This window comes from Nelusetta ayraudi, unplaced genomic scaffold (genome assembly GCF_046127955.1).
Source record: "Nelusetta ayraudi isolate G7.1 ecotype Tasmania unplaced genomic scaffold, CSIRO-AGI_Nayr_v1 ptg000048l, whole genome shotgun sequence".
Lineage (NCBI taxonomy): Eukaryota > Metazoa > Chordata > Actinopteri > Tetraodontiformes > Monacanthidae > Nelusetta > Nelusetta ayraudi.
Window position 1 is genome coordinate 7,196,833 of NW_027466098.1, and position 20,752 is coordinate 7,217,584.

Below are 20,752 nucleotides of genomic sequence, written 5' to 3' on the forward strand. Positions count from 1 at the left end.
GCAAGATAACAAGGAACACGTTAACGCAACGTCGTAAGAAGCGTGGAATCATGTTAACAATAGCTCGCTTCCACAGATAATTAACCCAACCTGGTGTGTAACACTACGTTCATAGAACATATTTTAAGTTTAATTCTACGGTTATATTTGTCAACCCAGAAAACTGCACTAAGCATTTCCTCGGTCCATGAACATGAATGACTCACTAGATACATTGTGACACACTGCCACCACCAGGTTTGGCGAAGTATCGCATCACTGACGACTTAAAAAGCCACATTCCAGTATCTCAACATGATGCTACGTCACAACCAGAAGACCTCATGTACATTTTATACGGGTGTTACTTACAGATTGATATTCAGTATATCAATACACAATAATACTACAATAATTGGCATTTAAGTATGCCCAAAACAACACTGTGCAAAGAACAAAAGATAAAAGATAAAAGAACGCCACTTTAATTTAGAAACACCAACGTTGTCAACACCACACTGCTATTTGTCAGTGTACTCGCGAATGTGTTGCTTTCCATTTTTTTCAGACTACGACTTTAGTTTTAGATACAGTGCAACGTCAAATTAGTTAAATTTGAGGGAAAGTGGGACCGAACTTGTACAACTTTCATCACCTTTTAAGGGCTATCTTTAAATTCAGTTGCTATACTTATGTTTTCTCTGATGTTAATTTGTACTGCAGTTTAGTTTTAGTGTGTTGACGAAATTAAAAAACAAAACAAACAAACAAACAAAAAAACACCTCTTGCAATCTTTTACTATCATTAATGTTACCATTATGGGTTATATATCTTGCCCATCTCTATTTGGTTTATTTTTCTTTTTTTTAACCTCGCATTTTGTAAGATTAAACAAAAACCATGGAACAAACATCATAGTTGCAGTAGGTACTTTATTGTTTGAACAGCACTGCCAGCACCTGGATGGATAAATATACAGCTTGTTGAGACAACATGTCCCTTGTTGACATATATAGTGTTCTTTAGTGTTATAACATACTTTGGGCTGGTTTTATTCTATGAGTTTACAGATGCTGAATGGTCCCCATTAAAAGATGTGGTTACATGTAAAAAATTTTACATGTGCAAATCATCATATGGTGCAGCATTAAGATAAGCAATGTGCATTGTGTGTGTGTGCACGCCTGCGCACGCACAAGCGTGTGCCTGTGCATAAAAGATCATTTAAAAATGCAGTTTGTGTACACGAGATACACAGAAGCAATTGGTTTGAGAGGAAAATTTGACATCTAAAATTGACTGTGTCCAGTGGTTCTCAGTTTACACACCAAGCACAACTGTTTCTTGTTTGTTTGTTTTTTTGCGGTAAATGCTGTAAAAGTGTGATATTTTATTAAATAAGCCTTTTTCATCTGTGTTTCATTTGCGACTCGTACTGCCTTTAAAATAGTGCCATTTTCAATACATTTGTCAATAAACCTTTCTGAATACTCTTCACTTATAGTACAGCTTTGGACACGTACAGGCATGCTCACGACATCCGTTGTTCATTCTCACAAGCCACATACAGTGGAACTACAAACATGTAAATACTCGCCTTGTATGATCAAACCAAGCCATGGAAATCTACACCTGATTCATCCCGGAATTGGGCTCAAGTTCCAGATCCAACCTATCTCTGCAACTGTTTTTCTTTTCTTACACCATTTTAGAGCTGCATAGGTATCTTAAACAGGCAATAGTTGACACTGATGACACCAGTGGTTGTCTTTCAGGTTAGTAATGGCTCTTAATATCCTCAAGCGCTCCCAAATTTGGGTACAGTTCAGTGTATGAATTTCTCCAAATACACCGCCTTTGAACGATCCATTTCAGCAGCACCGATGTTGAGTAAAAATGCACATCCTCTTCACCCCGGTCCACCCAGTCCCCTGGCTTTTGGAGTTGGGTCATTTCAGGAGGGACATATCATCAGCAAAGTCCCCCTGTGGGTGTAGGCAGCGGGCGAAGCGCCACTGGCACACCATGAGACACAGCGGCAGCATGAAGAGGGCGCAGATTCCCGCCATGATGTAGGCGATGGTCATCAGCGTGGACTCGTCCGTCTGAGGTATGTTGTAGCCGCAGTCGTCCAGGTCAACGCCGTGGAACGGGCCTTTCACCTGGGTTGTGCGGAACTCGTCGTGCACTACAAAGAAGAGAATAGTGGCAGACGTTCCTGGAAACGCAAAACAAAAGGGCAGATCGAAATGCATATTTTTTTACCCTCCCCCTTCTCACCGTGACAGGTGCTGACGGCGAAGCCGATGCGCTTCCTCTCTCGATCGAAGATCACATAGAAGCCCTCCATGATGACGGCTCCCATCACTGTGCCAGTGCTCGACTGGGACACAGCAAACTTATAGCAGTCCTCCTGGGCAGATGCCACATCCTCGACCGGCCTCAGGTATTGCTGTAAATCAATGAAATTCATTTATGATGGACTGCACAACAAATATTGGCAGAATTTTCTATTGGAACAGCATTTTTAAGCATGTGGCTACTATGGCATCCATTATGTTACAGTATTCTTTTATCCCAGACATTTATTTTAGGTTGTTATTTCCGGAAGGCGTGACACATCTGTCAAATCTGACAGGTGGGTAACGCCTTCAGGAACATCAGCTGTTAAAGACGCGTCACACTACCATCACGTGACACTCTCGGCGAAACATGTCAGGTAAATAACAACCTAAAATATCTGTCTGGGATAAAATAATACTGTAACATAATTGGAAACTAGAAGACATAATGACCTTAGTTCAATTACTATAGCATCACATACATATACATACATATATAGTCATAGAGAAATTCAACAAATATAAATATTATTAGAAATACAACAGAAAGTGCAAATAGGGTGTACACAGACGGTACAAGTATCCCAGAGAATCAACATATACAGACAGTGAGAACAGGGTACATTGGTGAACGCAGTTCAGAGACCTGATGACAATGGGAAAAAGCTGTTGTTGAACTGGGTTGTTTTGGTGAATATAGATCTATAATACCGGCTAGAGGGCCACAGTTGGACCACCTGGATGAGTGAATCAGAAACTATCTCTATTGGTCTTGTCATGGTGCATTTATGGTAACTCCTGTGATGGTGCGCTTATAGCATGAAAAAACGGAAAAATACCTCAAGAAAATCAACAAGATGACGCGGAACATCAAAGCCAGCCAGTCTCCCCCTCCTCTCTGAACCCACGGCATTATAATGCACATTGAGCCCGACACATCCACGGAGAATGCCACCTCTGTTATCCTGCAAGCTTCTTTTTCACACCCCTTCTCTGCGCTTCTTTTAAAAAAGTGAGCAATCAGGTGTTACAATGTCTCATTACTCGACTATTTGCTGAGCACCACCTGGACTGGAAAAAAAGGCAGCGATGCACAACAGCCGCTTTGTGCGTCCACAACTTTTGCACATGTCCTTCTGCGAACTGAATGTGTTGGAATTTGTTTTTTTTGTTTTTTTGTTTTTTTACTGAAATCGGACAATAAAGTATCTCTCTATCTCTCTATCTATCTATGTATCAAATTACTTTCATTATACTGCAATAATAGACTTAATGTATTTATGGGCAGTACTTTTTTTTTTTTATCAATATAAAAATCATACATCAAGCCAAATATTACACACTGGACCTTTAAGAAAGCATATTCAATGGGGATTGTCATTGATATTTGGTAAAAAAAAAAGAAAAAAGAAAAAATTCAAAGGAGTGTGTGAAAGTATTGTATGTAAAGTACGACCAGGCCGTTTTTTGTGTAAGTACACAGGACAATGAAACGTCTTTACTCTCAAGCCTTGCGTACATAGAGAATGTGCACGAGCCACAGGAGTAACAACAACCCTGTATTTTCAAGTAAAGCTCTCGAGAACCTTTCACCTTTATGTACTGCAGAGTCAGAAAATTCTTTGCCACACATTTTCTAGTCCGTTTTCTAGTTTTCTAGTTCAGACCACACGTTGCATCCAGGACGAGTTGTGTGCATTACCTGCGGCAGGATGGAGATTCTGAAGGACTGGTTGTGGTTTTCACTCATCAGGTAGAGGGAGATGACTGGGAAGATGTGCCACGGTGTAGTGCCGGCCTGCCAACACACCAGCTGCTCTCCTAGCCAGAATCCAGAGGGAAACTGCTCAGTCTGAAAAAAACAGACGCAAACATGAGGATCCAACAGCAGGACAATATTAGGAGACCAAGATCGTAACTGTTCAGTTTGGGCAGCAATCACATGAGGCAAGAAGCGAATGTCTAAATATGCTGATGCGTAAGGAACAAACAAATGTCCGTACTCAGGTGGGATTCAGCGTGAGTGGTCAGTGAATTGATACGTCAAATCAAAACAATGTGCCAACAGACCGACTGACTCTTGGTTTTGAATTCTGTATGAACAGGTCCAGATGTTTTGGAGATTGACAAAACTGAATCCAACATCTGGTTCGACTGCAAGTATGTGAATATAGAAGGAAGCTGAGGTTGGAACAGAGGCAAGATTCAGCGGTGGGAGACAAAGGGCAGAGTTCGATGGAGGGAGATGACGGGGGAACTGCCCAAATGAGAAGAAGACTGTAGTTTTGGGTTGAGCACGCAAGAGGAACTTGAGTTTACCTGCACATTTCCTTATGCACTAACCTTAGATCCTTTGTTAGCCTCACTAGTGATGGGTGCTGTTTTGTTCTGTATTTCCTTTTAGGTTAGTTAGGGTAGACAATTAGGTTTTTGGTTTCCTTTTTTTTGAACGAGCTAGGTAAGCTACTTTTTACCTTATTTTTGTAATAAATAATTTTTGTTTAACCACGTTACACCTGGATTTATGTTACTTCCCTTTCCCCTCACGAGCTGGTTGTAACAGTGCATAAAGCTTGTGAAAACGTTGACTCAAAATTTAAAAATGAAAAAAACAACAACAAAGAAACACACTTATCATGCATTTCAGCTTCAAACTGACACCTCACACAACCAAATGACACCTTGTGTGGTATGTGTAAAGTGAGGAGGCAACTCAAATGTTTGGCAGTATCATACCAGAAAACCAGTGCCAAACTAGAATTCAAACAGCAGGATCAGGTCAACTGATTTCACAGTTGTGAGGAAAGCGTGACAGAGGGAGGACTCACCGAGGAAGCTGCTTCGATGGCCTTGACGGCGGCCTGGAATACCTTTTTCGGCAGGCGAAGGTTGGTGGTGCCACTGTCCACAATGCTTTTATCATAGTTGTACTATAAGACGGGGAAAGGCAAGTTAAAATATACGATAATCCGGTATTAGTGTTTTTTTTGTTTTTTTTTAACTGATTGGTTTTACCTCCTTACAGTCCATGTTGAGGTTCTGCCCGTTCACCTCGATACGTACAATAATGACCTCATAGTACCACTCCCTGCGGATGGGAGTGTACCAGAGCTCCCCCACATAGAGTGACGGATCCACACCTCCGATGATCTTGGAAGCACAAACAAAAGACAAAGACGAGTCCACTGCCGGCCCCAGTTGAGCTATAAAGTCTTACAAACTCCTTTGAATGTGCCGGTGTCTTACTCACCATGCTGCCGCCAACAGTGGCGCTGCCCTGCGAGTAGTTCTGAGTGAAGCCAGCTCCACACAGCTGTAGAGAGAAGAGATTAGGGACGGAAGTCTGGCGAACCAGCGAGTCAAAGAAAGGCTCCAACTTCTCGTCGGGCTGAAGGGGGAAAGGGAGACAAAGAATGAATAATGAATGATGTCGGTTCTAGTACACACCTCTGAGTACAGTGGGTTTAAAAATATCTTGCTAATAAATTCCAAGAAGAAACTGGATTTCGAAGCTCAAACTCACTGAATAGAATTAATGAATGCATCACAGCCAGAATCATTCTTTTTTCAGAAAGGCTGAGACAAGAATTTTTTGTGTTTTCACAGGGACACATATTTGTTTTCTTTAACTGTTGTGATTGTGAGCAGGACACAATAGTATTTTGGATTAAAATGCAAACTTACATTATGCATCTCTCTAACAGTTAGGCAGATCTTTGTCTTGTTTGTTTGAACTTATTTGTTTTCTTCAAATTGTTCAAAATCTTTCAATAAATAATCAACCCATTATCCAAAATAAATTTAATGGATGAAGTGGAAAATTACAATTATTGTTTTGGTTGTTAAGGTGCAAAGTCTTGGTAATCAGTGCCAATTTCATTTTGTCATTTTCATCTCAATATCTATGGAGCATACTCATTAACGTCACACATTTGCGGATGTACTTAGTTTGATAGTTATATTGCCTCAGCAAAGCATGGCACAAAAAATACAATACAACTCCGGATTGGTGTTAAAAAAATGAATACACCTGAAATAATCTATGAGTTTCCACTGCTGATCAGAACTGCACTGAGAGCCTTTTTAGTAGTCGTCATTATTTAAATTGAAAGGTAAAAATGCCAATCTACCCGGGCTATGTCTGCGTAGGCCAGTCCCAGGATCCCCTCCCAGTTGGATCCGTTGATGAAGAAGCGATCTGACTGGGTGATGGCCGCGATGTTGGCCCGTAGCGTGGCGTTGGGACCGTGCGGGACCGACACCAGGTCGGTGCCCAGCTCGCCCTCCCAGCGGCCCTGCGTGTACGGGACGTACACGCTTCTGCCTTGGTCACGGTATGAGCTGGAGCTGTGGGGCGTGGCAGGATGGGGCATAAATGTGAAACAAGGGGTAGAGCGCACAATGGTTTCTACTGGCGGTGACAATTATAAAAGCTTTGACTGTAAAATGGTTCCTGAATATAATGAAAAAAGCAAGGCAGGTGAAAAACAATCATTCACAAAACAATGAAGTAAAGTAATAAAAATTTGGTCATTTTAACCTCAGAAAGCCTCAAAAGTCGCTTTTTCCTTAACATCTAATTATTGGCATATCGGTAGATTAATTGAGGTATGAAAGAGTGTGATTGTATTGTAGAAGGCATAATTCACATGACATTACAAAATGGGACAAAACTGTTCAAAATACAAGTACCTGCAGTATCAAACTTGATATTCACATTTACACAAGATTCAACTGTGATATGCATTACTGAGTAAGCATTCACACAATACAGACAATGCTTACTTTTTAATGCTTTTAATTTTTTGTCCTACTGGTACTATATTCCACTCTATCCATGTCGATAAGATGTTTAATGGTAAAATTGAGATTAATGACATCCAAAAGCAGGGCGAACAGCAGCAACTGAGATCGTTGCTCAAGTCATAGAGCATAGTGCAGTTAAATGACTCTTACTGAAGTGTAGTGGACATACACCTGACAGGAATTTTCATAAAGGAAAAAAAAATAAAAATAGAAAACCACACAAAACTTGAAATGAAAAACACGGTGTTTTGATTTATTACCCGCTTAGTAGAAAAAAAAAAGACCATATTGAATCTTGTAAGTAACCGTGGTGGGAGAAGATGCAACTACAGTGTCTACTCACAGTGAGCGATGGTAGTATCTGTGCAGGAACGGATGGGCTGCGGCCCCAACAGCAAAGTTACTGCTCCCCGTGTCCACCAGGATGTTCAGCTAATGAGGACAGAGAGGCCGAGACATATTAAATCTGCATGCACACTCTGCTGATGTAAAACCAAGTCTGTGTGTGGTTTCCATCTGCGAATCTCTTTAAATAATGAAATAATAGCATCCTGTCCTGTTTCCTTGCAGTGTCCTGTGTCATTTCCATGTGCCCTACACGCCCTTCCCTGACCCCGCCTCTCACGTTCCTCATCCTCCTCCCTCCATCTCTCTCTCTCCTCATCTTCTGCCGACCGCTGTCAGTATCATTGGCACGCGGTCAAAACAGTCAGCAAATTTTGTGAATGAATCCCTGAGGCAGAATGAGGGAAGGAAACATTCGCTACTGAGTGGCCATTACAAAAAAAAAAACATTTCAAATGAACAATTTAAAAAAAGTGTTAGCGCTGATGTATCAACACAGGCAAGTCGCAAAGGTACAGGACGTTCATTCAAGCTGTTTAAAAATCACGTTGTTGCAGGCTCATCGGTTGTTACTGTTTCCATCAGGGGTGGGAAGTAACAAAGTACATATACTTTGTTACTGTACTCAGGTAGATTTTTCAGGTATCTGTACTTTACTCAAGTATTTCTTTTTCGGTTGACTTTTTACTTTTGCTGTCTACATTTGTACAAAAAAAAAATCATTTTCTATTTTTTACAATGGAAAAACATGTGTGTGGCTTTGGCCTTTAAATGATAAAGATTCTGTTCAAGGTGATTTACTTATTATTGTTGACGGGTCCAAAGACTCACACAAGTGTTGTATTTAAAATATTTGACTTGCTTATGTTGTCAATAATGAGTTAGTATTGCGGCATCAGCTGGCATTAAGAAAAATCAACCGAGTCAAAAACACTTGTGCAATATGTTCAAATCACAGTGTTAATAAATCAAGCGATGTCATTTGAACAACTCTGGTTCAACTATAACATAATTCCAATATAAAATATGACACCACCATGACTGCATAGGAAGACTATGTCTGTTTGAGCTGCCAAAAACATACATTTGTCTTCTATCTATAAATCTTTTTTTCTGAACATTTTGAACAGTCGTTGAGAGTTTGCGTTGTTCAGTTTGGAATATTTCCGTCAGATGTAATCAGTCCTCCTGCAAGGGCCTTAATCTGGCCCTGGGGTGCCAGCCTGTAACACTGCAGCTGCACCCAGCTGGCACTCCTTACTCTGCAGAATTAATGGCTCCATTATCTATCTGGTTCATTCAGTCTTTCGCTCAAAAAACACATGGACATTTGTTGCTGCAGAGGTATAACGGTTATACAACAAAGCAACAGTGTAGCAGTATTTAATTTGTACTCAGAATTTGGTTGAAATCGCCTTATACGTGGATAACAAATAAAGAAACCAAGACTAAGCATGATGTCTACGTGTCCTTCGAGGGCTATGTCCAAAACAATTTGATTACTTTGTGTTCATTTAATATTGGGCCACGTTTATTTGCACCAATATAAAATCCACCATATATTATAGAGGAGACCAGGGCAGGTTGTCACACGAGTTGGTTGTCACGTCACTTATTACAGCCACACTAGATGGCGCTGTAACGTGATTTTGACATCAGTTAGCCTGACATCTGGCTCATATTGCACTGGTCATCTTATTGACGAAACACAAAACATAGAGGTTAGGAGATATTATGTGATTTGTATCCATCAGAGTATTTTTTATATTGATATTGTTTTTGTATTAAAAGCTTGTAGGTTATTGGTCATTTAAAAATCAAACGCTTTTTAAAAAGTCAAACCTAACATCTTTGATTTGAGTCCGTTTTAGCTAGCTAGCTAAAAACCATGTAGTAGCTAGCTTAAAATGTTTGTTAAGAGGTTGGTTGGGGATGTTGTCACACTGCCCTTGGGGTTGGTTGTCACACATACTCCTGAAATGGAGAAAAGTTTAGCATGTGTCCATAGTCCCCATATTCTGAGGTGATTTTAATTATATACACATACATATTAATGTTGATTATTTATGTTATATTTATATTGTATTCGTGAAAATGTTTGTTTTTAAGAAAGGCTACATTTTTTTTCAGCATGTAAATTCCTTAATTTCACCTCTTATTAGGACAACTAAAAAAAAAAGAAGAAAGAAAATCACCTCGTTTAAATTCATGTTTCAAAGACAAGGGACAATGATGAATACTACTAGTATTAATTCTAAAACATATTTGGTGTTTGTGGCTTAAAAAAAACAACCCAAAAGTTAAGTGTGTTATATTAAAATACTTTTTTCTTTTTTTTACTGACACCTCATTGATAACAATTGGGACAACCAACCCCATACCCTGTGACAACCAACCTCGTGATGGGGTTGGTTGTCACAATGTATCGGAGTGTCTTTGATGGTTAATTACGCCTTTGTTACAATAAACTGAAAAATGAAAGGAAAACACATTTTCCAGCTGTGACAGTGGCGGTCGTGTCACTATTATGCCTCCAATTGATCACACCCTGGCTTACTTGGCCAAGTGGATGTCCCTTCGGTTAAGCGCGCATGGCTATTACCCGGGAGTCTGGGGTTCGAAGCCCGCCCGGGCCCTCTGCACCTTGCCATACAGCCAAGACCTTAAGCTTCCGGTTAATGTAGGAATGACGGTTGAAATATATTTGGATGGTGACCAATTATATATATAGCATTTTAAAATATTGAGGACAATTTCCACCACTTCAGCCGCATTATTTATCTATTTATTGATTTATTGAAAGTTGCGTGTGCTCGGCTCGGGTCTAACTTGGCTGTCAATGAGACAAGCGACAACCACCCCGTCTCCGAGGAAACACTTTTTACCTTCTGCGATGGAGAGCCGACGGCCATCTCGACGTAGTACCCTTGGCCGGACTTCCCACGCAGGTTGTCGATCATGTCCACAAAGCTGATGCCGACCGCTGCCGCCCCTCTCCGCCTCCGCGCCGCCGGATGCGCAGTCGGCTGCGGCGGCTGCGGCAGTTCGGCGCGGGCGCCCTGCCGCAGTGGCAGGCGGATGGCTAGAGGCAGGCCCGAGGCGTCCGGCGCGGATCGACCGCCGCAGACCAAACACAGCGCCGTCCATAGGCACAGGCCGAGGCCGCGCCGAAAGCCAGGCTTCGACGCCATCGCGCCGTCACTTTCCCTAAAGCAGGTCTCTGCAACGTTGTTGCGGTTGGTTGGAGGGGGGGGGGGCGTTTAAAGCTTCGCTTTGACGGCGCGCTGCGTTCACTTGGACATTGATGAGACGGAATCAGCTGACGACGATGCTAAAACGACGCTCGAAACCATGGTGGCGGTTCTAACGATCCAGGCACATCCTTGCAGCTCTGCGTCGCTTTTTCCGCATATCTTCATTTTATTTGTCATCGTCCTCCCTTTCCTCTCTTCCTCCTCCTCCATTCACCCAGGCGCATCCCTTCAGTGCAGCGACAGAGCGAGCATCACTCTCATCAAGTCGCCATGCGTAGACAGCCACGCGACTTCCTGCAACGCCTTTTCAAAATAAGACCCATGTCGACTCGAACGCGCTGCGGTTTGCTGCTTTTCAGGTAAGCACTAGCAAGGTTGGAAACAAGGGGGAAGTCACCACCCTACCTGTATTTATTTCTAGTTAAAAATCTTTAATCCGACATTTTCAGTGGCTTTTAAAAGACGAAAGGGCAGCAAGAAGGTTGTGGGTTCAATTCCAGGCATGCGTAGATTCTCCAGCTTCCTCGCACAGTCCAAAAACAAACATGTGAGGTGAATTGGGAACTCTAAATTTACCGCAGGTGTGTGTGTGTGTGTGTGTGTGTGTGTGTGTGTGTGATTGGTTGTCTGTCTTTGTTTGTCTCTATGTGGCCCTCCGATGAACAGGCCAATTGTTCAGGGTGTCACAATGCCTTCGCCTATGACAGCTGGGAGAGGCTCCAGCAGACCCCGCAACCCTGAGTTCAGGAAGAAGCGGGTATAGAAAATGGATGGATGGGTGGATGGATAAAATACGAAAACCGATGAATTGCTTGTTTGAACATGGCCATGCCAAAGTGTCAAGCACCTATTGGACAGATCTGATTGGAAAAAGACTAAATAATAATGACATTGTCAAGTGCTGATGTGTGATGTATGCCATACTTAGAGACTCAAACGCTCAATAACATTCCTCATTTTTACTTCTTGGATCTTGGACTTACCGCTTTGAAAGGATGGGGTTGTCAGGTGACTCTTGACCTTCCTCTCATATACACACAATGTGCCTCTGCCTGATATTTCATGTCAGATAATAACCAACAAATGCAAAATGATTGAGCCAAACTCCTGATTTTATCCACGCTAAGCTCCAGCTCAATAACATTACTCATGAAGATATTTTTCCTGGGGGAGACTTTGTTCAAGACTAATACATTTATGACACGTAGGCTTTGCTAATAGAAAATGAGATTTCTTTTAATTATATTTTTGATAACTCTGTTTGCTTTTGCTTTTTTTTTAATGACTTCCGGCTTGAGATGATTCTTGACACTTTCATTAGGAGGAGGAAGGAGGATGGTGCCTGTGAAATGTGCCCGTCTTTCCTTTCAGCAGCGAGTCGGACAGAGTCTTTACATGGGTGGGACAGTCCACACTGCTGCATCGACAATGGGCTCCTTCTGTTCTGTAAAATGATAGGGAACACACACAGAAAAAACAAAAAACAAATGTAAAGTTTTACAGTGCACTTTGCCCAAATGGGCAATTCAATTAAGAAAAAAAAAAAATCTATAAAATTGCATAAATTTGACTTGAAAATTATGAGAACGTAAACATTTTTAAAATGTTCTGTTCTGTTCATGAATGTGAGATGGATAAAAAACTAAAACTTTTGAATAAACAAATGACAACGGTGACAACAATGGTGATTTGTAGTTGTACTTGTAATGCTCAAAATACAGAGATGAGATATATAGTACATATAACGAACAGAGTAAGGCATTAAACATGTGTAATGATTTCCTCCACACCAGAGCACCCACTTTTATTACATTAGATGTGCTTCTCAAAGAAATTGTATGACACACAACGTCATGAGCAATTTTTTTTTCATTTAATCAAAATAAATTAAACTATTTCATTAATTCTTGAAAGTGAAAGTTTTTTTTTTTTGTCTTAGTGATTATATCATGGCTTTCAGCTTATGTCAATCGAAATTCCATTATCCCTGAAAAATGATTCATAATACAGAAATGTCCACAGTCAAGCAGCCACTACGCCAAGTTTACTTGGTAAGAGATGAAGGGCTTTCTGCTCATTTGCATTTTTGGTTTGGTCTCCCCTCCTCTGGACGTAATCCCATAAATTCTCTGCTGGGTCGATGTCAGGCAAACTTACTGACTTATTAAGCAATGTAATGCTGTGATCAAACCACTTACTAGTAGTGGTAATGGGAGCGAAGTTAACTTTGAATATACATCTCCATTAAGGTCAAATCTCTAAATTGATGAAACACAAGCGGACCATCAGCACCTTCCTGGCTACAAGACGAGGTGACAACGACCTTAGCTTTTCAATTTCTCAGTTCAAATGTGACTATCCCTGGACAATTGTCAGGTCAGTAGACTGTCCCATCACTATGTTGATAGCTCTTCTTAGAACAGTCAGATTTTTACCATCTCTCTGTTTCACAACTTTGTAATATCTCTCAGATTTTTTCCTTTTTAAAATCATGATCGTCGAGGTTCTTTCACTCAAATTGTGATGGTCAGTTCAACAAAAGTACAATTTAGGGTGGCAGAATTGGTCATTGTAAAGAAACCAGACAGAAGCATGATTTGCTCACCCCGATCAGGTTGAATTGTGGCAGTCCTTAGTTGTGAATGACTTGGAGAAGGTCCTGCTTGCTGTGCTGGTTTCACAAAGTCATCTCTGCCCCCTTGTGGACACCTGACGGGTAGCTGACCAGAATTGCACAACCTGAGAAGAGTGCACAAACGCGGACACGCACACATTCAAGCGCTGTTTACAGTCACTCAGGGCAGGTAGACAGATGGACACATGTTTGTAAGGTTACTGTCCTGAGCAGTGTGTCTGCTCGCTGCCACAGCCAGTCATGTGGGCATCAGGGGCACAAAGGTCAAGGATTAGCTATCACTGTGATAGCTTTTGATTTGCCTCTGTGTGCAAACATTGACAAACTGATGTAATCATGTTCCTGCACCATCTTTCCGGGAAAAGATGTGTTTATTCACATTTATTTTAGTTTTCTAGTTGTTGTTTTTCCACATTAATTATTTCCTAATAAAAACAGGTTCTCTTAAAAGACAAAATAAGATAATAAAATGTATTTATTTCTGAAGATTCTTAAACAATACACATAGCAGCAACCATTTACAATTATAACACGCAATTTGAGGGGTAAAGTAAAGAGGTTATATATATATGCATGTGTAAATTTGTATATACATGTACAAATACAGACATATATATACATGAAAATAAACTCACCGATCTTGGGGTTCAGTGTTCCGGAAACCTTTAGCAAATGGGTTGCTTGCAATTTTTAGCTGAGTGATCTGAAGAAGAGCATGTGGAGACAGGAAAGTAACACACTTGGTAAAGCTGGATGAAGCCAAAAGGCCTGTGCTGCGACCATGGTTAATTGTGTTATCTATCGATCACGTCAGCCTACCCGATGATTCTGATATGCTGTGACAGCCATGAAACATGTCTCGGGGAAGACAAAGGAGCAGAAGTTCTTGTGTGCGTTCAAGTGACTATTGGGAGCGGGATCCACGTACACCACATGAAAGCGTGGCTGGTAGCGGTGCATGGAGTTTAATATCATCTGACAATGTTGAGGTTGGACAAAACACAAAACCAAGTCAGAGTTGTACACAACTTTTTCGTTCAACTTCTTTTCTTTTCTCTGAGACAAAAGAGAGAGAGGGACAGAGAGAGACTGACATGTCCATTGTCATCCAGCAGGTTGTTTGTGAGTTTGAGTGTGTCGAAGGACACGGTCTGCTTCATCCACTGCGCTCCGCAGGCAGGCGAGTCTGGGTGGAAGTGCATCCTGCTTGGAGCTATGACATCAGCTCGCCCTGCCACCAACCAGGATGAGCTGTGAAAAGCGTACCTGACACACACACACACACACACACACACACACACACACACACACACACACACACACATTATTTCCAATTGCTCAATATATAGTCGATTTGTTTTTGTTTTTTACACCAAGACTACATCTCGTACTAAGTCTGACCTGTATCTTTTATCATCCACGGGGACAAAGTCCATCAACAAAACATACTCAGAGGCAGGATACATCCCAGAGATTTGTATCTGAAATGTTGGGAACATCCTCCTGCAGTGTGTGAAAATGAAAAAGTGAAAGAAAGGGCTGAACATGGAAGGGCAATTACACAGTAATCAGTGCCGCTGCAAATCTTCACAAAATCCCCACAAATGAATGAAACATCACTTTGTTGTCTCACACTGAGAAAATTAGGCTTTTTCTGAAGAAAAAAAACTACATTAAAAGCAACTGGGCATGTGAACTACTCCACAATGTGTCTGCACAACATGGTTAGCGAAGCAGATGCGAGAGAGACACGAGGACAGGGGTGCTGAGCTGCTCATATGTGCCCCTAAAGTAAATAGAAGTATTTGTTCACTTACCTTCCGGCTTTGGTAACTATCATCTCTGTGCCCAGCTGATCAAACTGCTGCCAAAGTGCATGCATCTCCAGCTGAACCTTCACCCCACTCACTTGCGGGGCCTTGTCGATCCTCGGCGACCCTCCGTTTGCGCAGCAGAGTAGGGATAGTTCGCAGTTTTGCTGAAGAGCTGAGGAGAGAAGAAAACAACAGACGCACAGATTCCGTCTCTTGCCATCACCACGTATATCATCGACTCTTGAAACTTGAGCGGTTTCGATGATTGGAGCAACCAACCTACCATCCATTTTGCAATTGCCAATAGAATGAAGTACGAAGGAAATGACGCTCTTTCTTGTCGGCTTTCTCACTTTCCAGTGACGGCAGGCACTGTGCCTTTACATCCCAGCCACCACTGCTCCGGATGCATGACCAAGGATGAGGGAAACATGCTGGTTTTATACACGGCGAGCCGCTCACTGGGGACCCGAGCAGATGCCTCATCCATAACAATACTCATTTTGCATCTGACATGCACTAATCAGAGCTGCGTACGCACGCAACGCACACCGCCTCGAGAAATACGGACACGGTTGTGCGCGCTCACATACACACAGACACACGCTTGCGTGGATTGGATTTTTTTTTTGTTGTTGTTTTTTTTGAGGATACTACAAAATCTCTGCTTACATTTCTTGTTGTTCCCTGCACGGTAAAGTCTAAGGAGGAGGGCGCGTCCTGCCCGGACTGTCTCACATTATTAACATCCTTAGCAACCTCGATGTTACTTGGTGTGGACAGACGAAGGCAGGAAAAAGCTTTTTTCATTAGGCACCACCTATGGGGATTAGGCTGTAGCAGGTGGGCGGGGGAGGGGAGGGGGGTAGCTTCAACACCAGCGTAATTAGTTTCATCTTGTTCTCAAGCAGACCATTTGACCTTAGTTTGAAAACAATGTGTTGCCTTAACAGGCTTGTGGGACTCAAACAAGTCATGGTTTCACCGATCGTCATTGTAAGACTCCATAACACCAACATCTGATTTGGAAAAGAGAAAACAATCTGACTGGAAGAGGTCTCTGCATCGCTCATTCAACAAGGGGGTGAAAGAGAAATGCACTGCGCTCATGATGAGATAAAACAAAACACTTTATTTTAAGTTATACCAATTTCTCACCATTTCAAAACCTATATTAGTAAATTTGAAAAAAAATACTGTATGTTAATTGATTCAAACACACAAAAAAAGTCTTCTGCCATGTTTTGGATTTTTAGTATGATCAGTTTACCCAATTGGTTTGTCATTTGCTGGCTGTTTAGCCCCTGTGGTCCCTGTGATGGGGTAGTGTTGAAGGCTTTCTTCCAAAGGGCTGCTGACGAAGAAGGCAGATTTTTACCCCATAAAGCAAAACTAAATAACAAAGTAAAAATTAGCAATTCAGTGGTTAATTCCTTACTCCTCCCAGTTCACTGAGCACAGGTTTAGGACCACAGACATTAATATCACACATGCTGTCAGACACCCTTCTTAAGTAGAAGGTACCATATTAACATTGGCTCTTTTTTTCCCCCTCTCTGTGACTGCTTTGGATCAATGGTGACCCCTCGAAGTGTTGTCAGTGTGAGATGACCTCAGAGGCACGCTGAGGTCACAAACAATCTAACAATGGTGAGGGCATGATGTTGTATTCAGAGATGCTCTTGGTGTATTGTTATAGGATTTTGTGAAATTTGAATTGTCACCTGGGCAAAACGTGTTCTTGACCATCTTCTTTGTAATGTGTAGAACATTCAGGCCTTTTTTCTTTCTTTCTTTCTTTTTTAAATGAGATTGCCATTTGGAAAGGTTAGGCAATGATATATTTAAAAAAGAAAGAAAGAAAGAAATGATCAGTTAGCTGCAGAAAAAAATTATCTTTAGACTTATGTTAGGTTGCTGGAGCTCATTTTTGATCCCTTGGGGTTTTCAAGACATGAATTTGAGTTTGTTCACGCCAGAAATGTTACCTTGCACATGAAGCTACAATCAACCTTTTCGATTGGTGGTTTTGTACACTTAACTAAATGATTTTGACAAACAATCCAAACAAAAGTCATCACTCCATGGAGTAATTATTACATGAGATCCCTGAGGTTTATGCCAGTTCTGGTGTTTACATCCAAAAGCTCAAAATGCATTCCATCGTGCACATATTATGTTTCCATAAAAAAAGTGAGGGGAACTCAAATCCAATTACACAAGGGAGTATAAAGTGGAACATGTGTGACATTTAAAGTGTGGATTTGTGCAAAATTCCGATTGAATTCTCTACTTTCACTGTCTACTGTAGCTATTTTGATATAGTTGACGACTTTTTTTGAGAGCACATACACACATGACAGCAAGGAGGAATTAACAGTCAGATGTTTATTGAACTTAACAGTTTCAAACAAGTCTCGTTACACAGATGTCATTTTGACATACAATTCTCACAACAACAAAAAAAGCGCGAACCTGTGGCCACGCTTCTGGAGAATGCATGCGTTTTGTGTATGGAAGACCGAGAACTAGAGACCAGCCATGCTGCTTGCATTAGACATGCATTAGTTTGGCACCAACATTGTTTTGAATGTGGTCCATGCATGAAAGGAGGAATAAGGAGAAAAGAGGGATGGATCTAGGCTAAATGGGTGTCGGGAAAATGGTGTTAGAAAGAGGGTGGCAAGGATTTAGCTAGACGGTGCAGCCGCAAAGGTGGTCTTGAACACATAGCGTATACGTTCCCTAATTTCTTCAGCAAGGGCCTCTATTTCCTGCTGCCTTCTTAGTTTCTCTTCCACTGAGAGGCTCTCATACATCCTCTGGATCTCTTCCATACTCCCCCTGTACTCATCTATATACACGTTAATCGCATCCTTGAAGTTTGCCACCATTTTCAGTATGGTGCGTACAACGGGGCCGAGAGCATTGAGGGTCTCCTCTACGTTTGTCCTAAACTCGTCGCGCAGAGTTTTAATCTTGGGGGCAGCCAGATCCCTGAACCCCTCAGACATTCGTTTGAAGTCAGCGACGATGGGCTTCAGCAATATATTGTATTCAGCAAGGTGGGCTTTGAAAATTCCATCTAAGTTGCCCACAGCTGCATCCAACTCCCCTGAGAGCTCTCCAGCCCCAGTCATCTGAGAGAACATTTCGTGGCTGGCAGTGAGGGAAGCCACAATACCCTCCTCATTAGTTTGCAGCTGTGTGAGCAAAGCACCGAGGCCATCAGAAAGTGCAGAACTAAATGCAGGGAAAAGAAAATAATAAATGAGCGCACTGCTGTAAACTGCATGACATTTCAAATGAGATTTGGGCAGAACAAAAAATAGTGAATAAACTGTTGACAATAGAAATACAAAGAAAATCTAAAATGACTGGATAAGAATCTTACGGCAATTCCAATTGATCAGCGTCTGGAGCGGTAGCAATGGTTCTGTCTAAGATGTCCTTAACCTGAGCCACCATAGACTTGAATCCAGTGAACCGCTGCTGAATGTCAGAGGGTTCCTCAGGCACAGGATCAGCCTGAGAGGCTGAAAGGTGGGAAAGCAGGAAGTTCAAAGCAAAGTTAGCACGTGCAACCTGGGGGAAAAAAACAACTTTTGGGTGTAATAAAACAATATCATTCAAATTTCACATGTTGTCTAAAATTGATCTCCATGGATTTTGTATGCACTACCCCAGTACTCACCCACAGCCAGGAGAAGGGTGAGAGCAAGGACTGCAAACTTCATGATGGTAGCCTGGTAGAGGAATGCAAAAGATTTCAGATGGTCTTCAAAACATTGCCAGAAATACTGTCACTAGGTTTACAAAAAGATGTTGTTTTAAGGAAGAAAAAAAAATTGACATTCTTTTAATCTTTTAAATCAGAAAAGGCTTAAGAGGGGAAGAAATGTCTTGACACTTGTGCATTCCTGAGTGTGTTTGAGTGTTTTTTCAAAATACTGGTAAGAGTTTTGTATGTAGATGGGTTTCAGGACAAGAGCACTGGAGAGAACAATTCGCTCTCATAGAGAAAGGACCCCATACATTTAGAAAACTCAGTTCAGGTGCTTACAATTTTAAAGAGCCTGATCTTTGTAAGGTGCTGAAAGATTGTGAGAGGCTCCCTGGTATTATTGGAGAGTGCGGTACAGCTCGAGAGAACCGATGTGAATGCACATATGCAAACCGCAGTCAAGGAAACAACACCAACACTGAACGCGTTTGCATTTTGCAAAGTTTAGCTGTTGGGCGGAAGCTCAGTCACAACAGAAGAATAAGGAATTCCCTTTGAAATGTTTGTAAAAGACCTATTCAGGCCCTTCACCTCCCAGCGCAGCACAGCTTTGACTTACCTTGGCGGAGTTCTCGAAAAAACTGACCGACTTCAGCTGGAGCTGGCTTTTTATACTGTCTCAATGAAGGGGTCTGTCTCAGTGAGGGGGAGGAGGTACATGGAAGGAGGCGTGAGCACTCCTCACCCCCACCCCCAAAAAATAATAAGAAAAAAATATTTAGCAGGGGTGGATTGAATAGAACAGGGGTGCAAAACATGCGGCCCGGGGGCCGGATCAGGCCTGTGAACGTGTTTTTTCCGGCCCGCAAAATGGGTTTGCAAAGTTTAAACACAAGCTGCAATTTTTTTGATAAAAGAAACTTCTACTGTCCAATGAATGTTGCAATAGCGCTTTTTGCTCTGCAAACAAGCTGTGAATACCCGGACTGGTCAAGTGGGACCAAGTACAGCCACTCTGAAGCTACGCTGTCTTCCTACCTTCCCTGTTACGTCTCCTATTTGCCACTCTCATTGCGGGCAGAGTGCAGAGTGTTCCAAGAACACAACCAAAGTAAAACAAAGAAAACAATGTCAAGTTGTTGTTATTTTTAGTTATCATTATACCATGGTTTTATCGGTTTGGCCCACTTAGTAATAGGTTTTCCTCTATTGGCCCATGAACTAAAATGAGTTTGACACCCCTGGAATAGAAAGTTCAATGGTCACCTGCTGGGAGGGGGAGATTAACTTATGTGCATGCACACAACTTTGTTACATCATGGGCGTTCAAAATAAAGGGCATCTCGAAAAAATAGAATAAGTGAAGCTGAAGAAAATATCACCCCTCTATACTTTGCCCTATATCTAGGACATTTAATGACTGCCGATCTGATATGACTTAGGTCGGTATTTGTTCTGTTCTTCTATGGGCTAATGCTCACACTGAGTTTTTCCAAACATTGCTTGGGGTCATGTGGGTGCTGGAGCCAATACCAGCTGCCTTGTGGTGAAGGTGGAGTTACACACTGGCTCACAAAATGCATTACATAGTGCACATATTATGTTTCCATAAAAAAAAAAGTGAAGGGAACTCAAATCCAATTATCGTATTTTCCGCGCTATAGAGCGCAATGGATTATAAAGCGCACAGTCAATAAATGGTCTATTTTCTAATTTATGTCATATACAGTATAAGGCGCACCGAATTATAAGGCGCATTAAGCGAGGCAAAAGAGTCAGAGATAAGTCCGTCAGTCAGACTTTATTAACTGCGTTCACAGTAACTCTAAAACCTGTTTGTAACACGTGAAAA

General features: G+C 41.7%; 3 protein-coding genes across 3 annotated transcripts; all 3 read right to left on the reverse strand.

Moving 5' to 3' along the window:
- Positions 1-894: 894 nt before the first annotated feature.
- On the reverse strand, positions 895-11,810 carry bace1 (beta-secretase 1). The gene is made up of 9 exons (XM_076035994.1): positions 10,359-11,810; positions 7,472-7,560; positions 6,453-6,669; positions 5,573-5,710; positions 5,338-5,472; positions 5,151-5,252; positions 4,025-4,174; positions 2,261-2,432; positions 895-2,168 (listed from the first exon to the last, which is right to left on the reverse strand). The coding sequence occupies exons 1-9, from the start codon at positions 10,662-10,664 to the stop codon at positions 1,930-1,932; spliced, it is 1,548 nt and encodes a 515-aa protein (XP_075892109.1). The 5' UTR covers positions 10,665-11,810; the 3' UTR covers positions 895-1,929.
- A 127-nt stretch (positions 11,811-11,937) lies between these two features.
- LOC142895160 (T-box transcription factor TBX1) lies at positions 11,938-15,496 on the reverse strand. The gene is made up of 8 exons (XM_076035995.1): positions 15,460-15,496; positions 15,180-15,348; positions 14,764-14,865; positions 14,457-14,628; positions 14,182-14,337; positions 13,998-14,065; positions 13,333-13,466; positions 11,938-12,171 (listed from the first exon to the last, which is right to left on the reverse strand). Exons 1-8 carry the CDS (start codon positions 15,464-15,466, stop codon positions 12,119-12,121), a joined length of 861 nt encoding a protein of 286 aa, XP_075892110.1. The 5' UTR covers positions 15,467-15,496; the 3' UTR covers positions 11,938-12,118.
- Positions 15,497-17,681: 2,185 nt separating this feature from the next.
- Positions 17,682-19,016, reverse strand: LOC142895161 (apolipoprotein A-I-like). The gene is made up of 3 exons (XM_076035996.1): positions 18,871-19,016; positions 18,571-18,712; positions 17,682-18,419 (listed from the first exon to the last, which is right to left on the reverse strand). Exons 1-3 carry the CDS (start codon positions 18,911-18,913, stop codon positions 17,867-17,869), a joined length of 738 nt encoding a protein of 245 aa, XP_075892111.1. The 5' UTR covers positions 18,914-19,016; the 3' UTR covers positions 17,682-17,866.
- Positions 19,017-20,752: the final 1,736 nt, after the last annotated feature.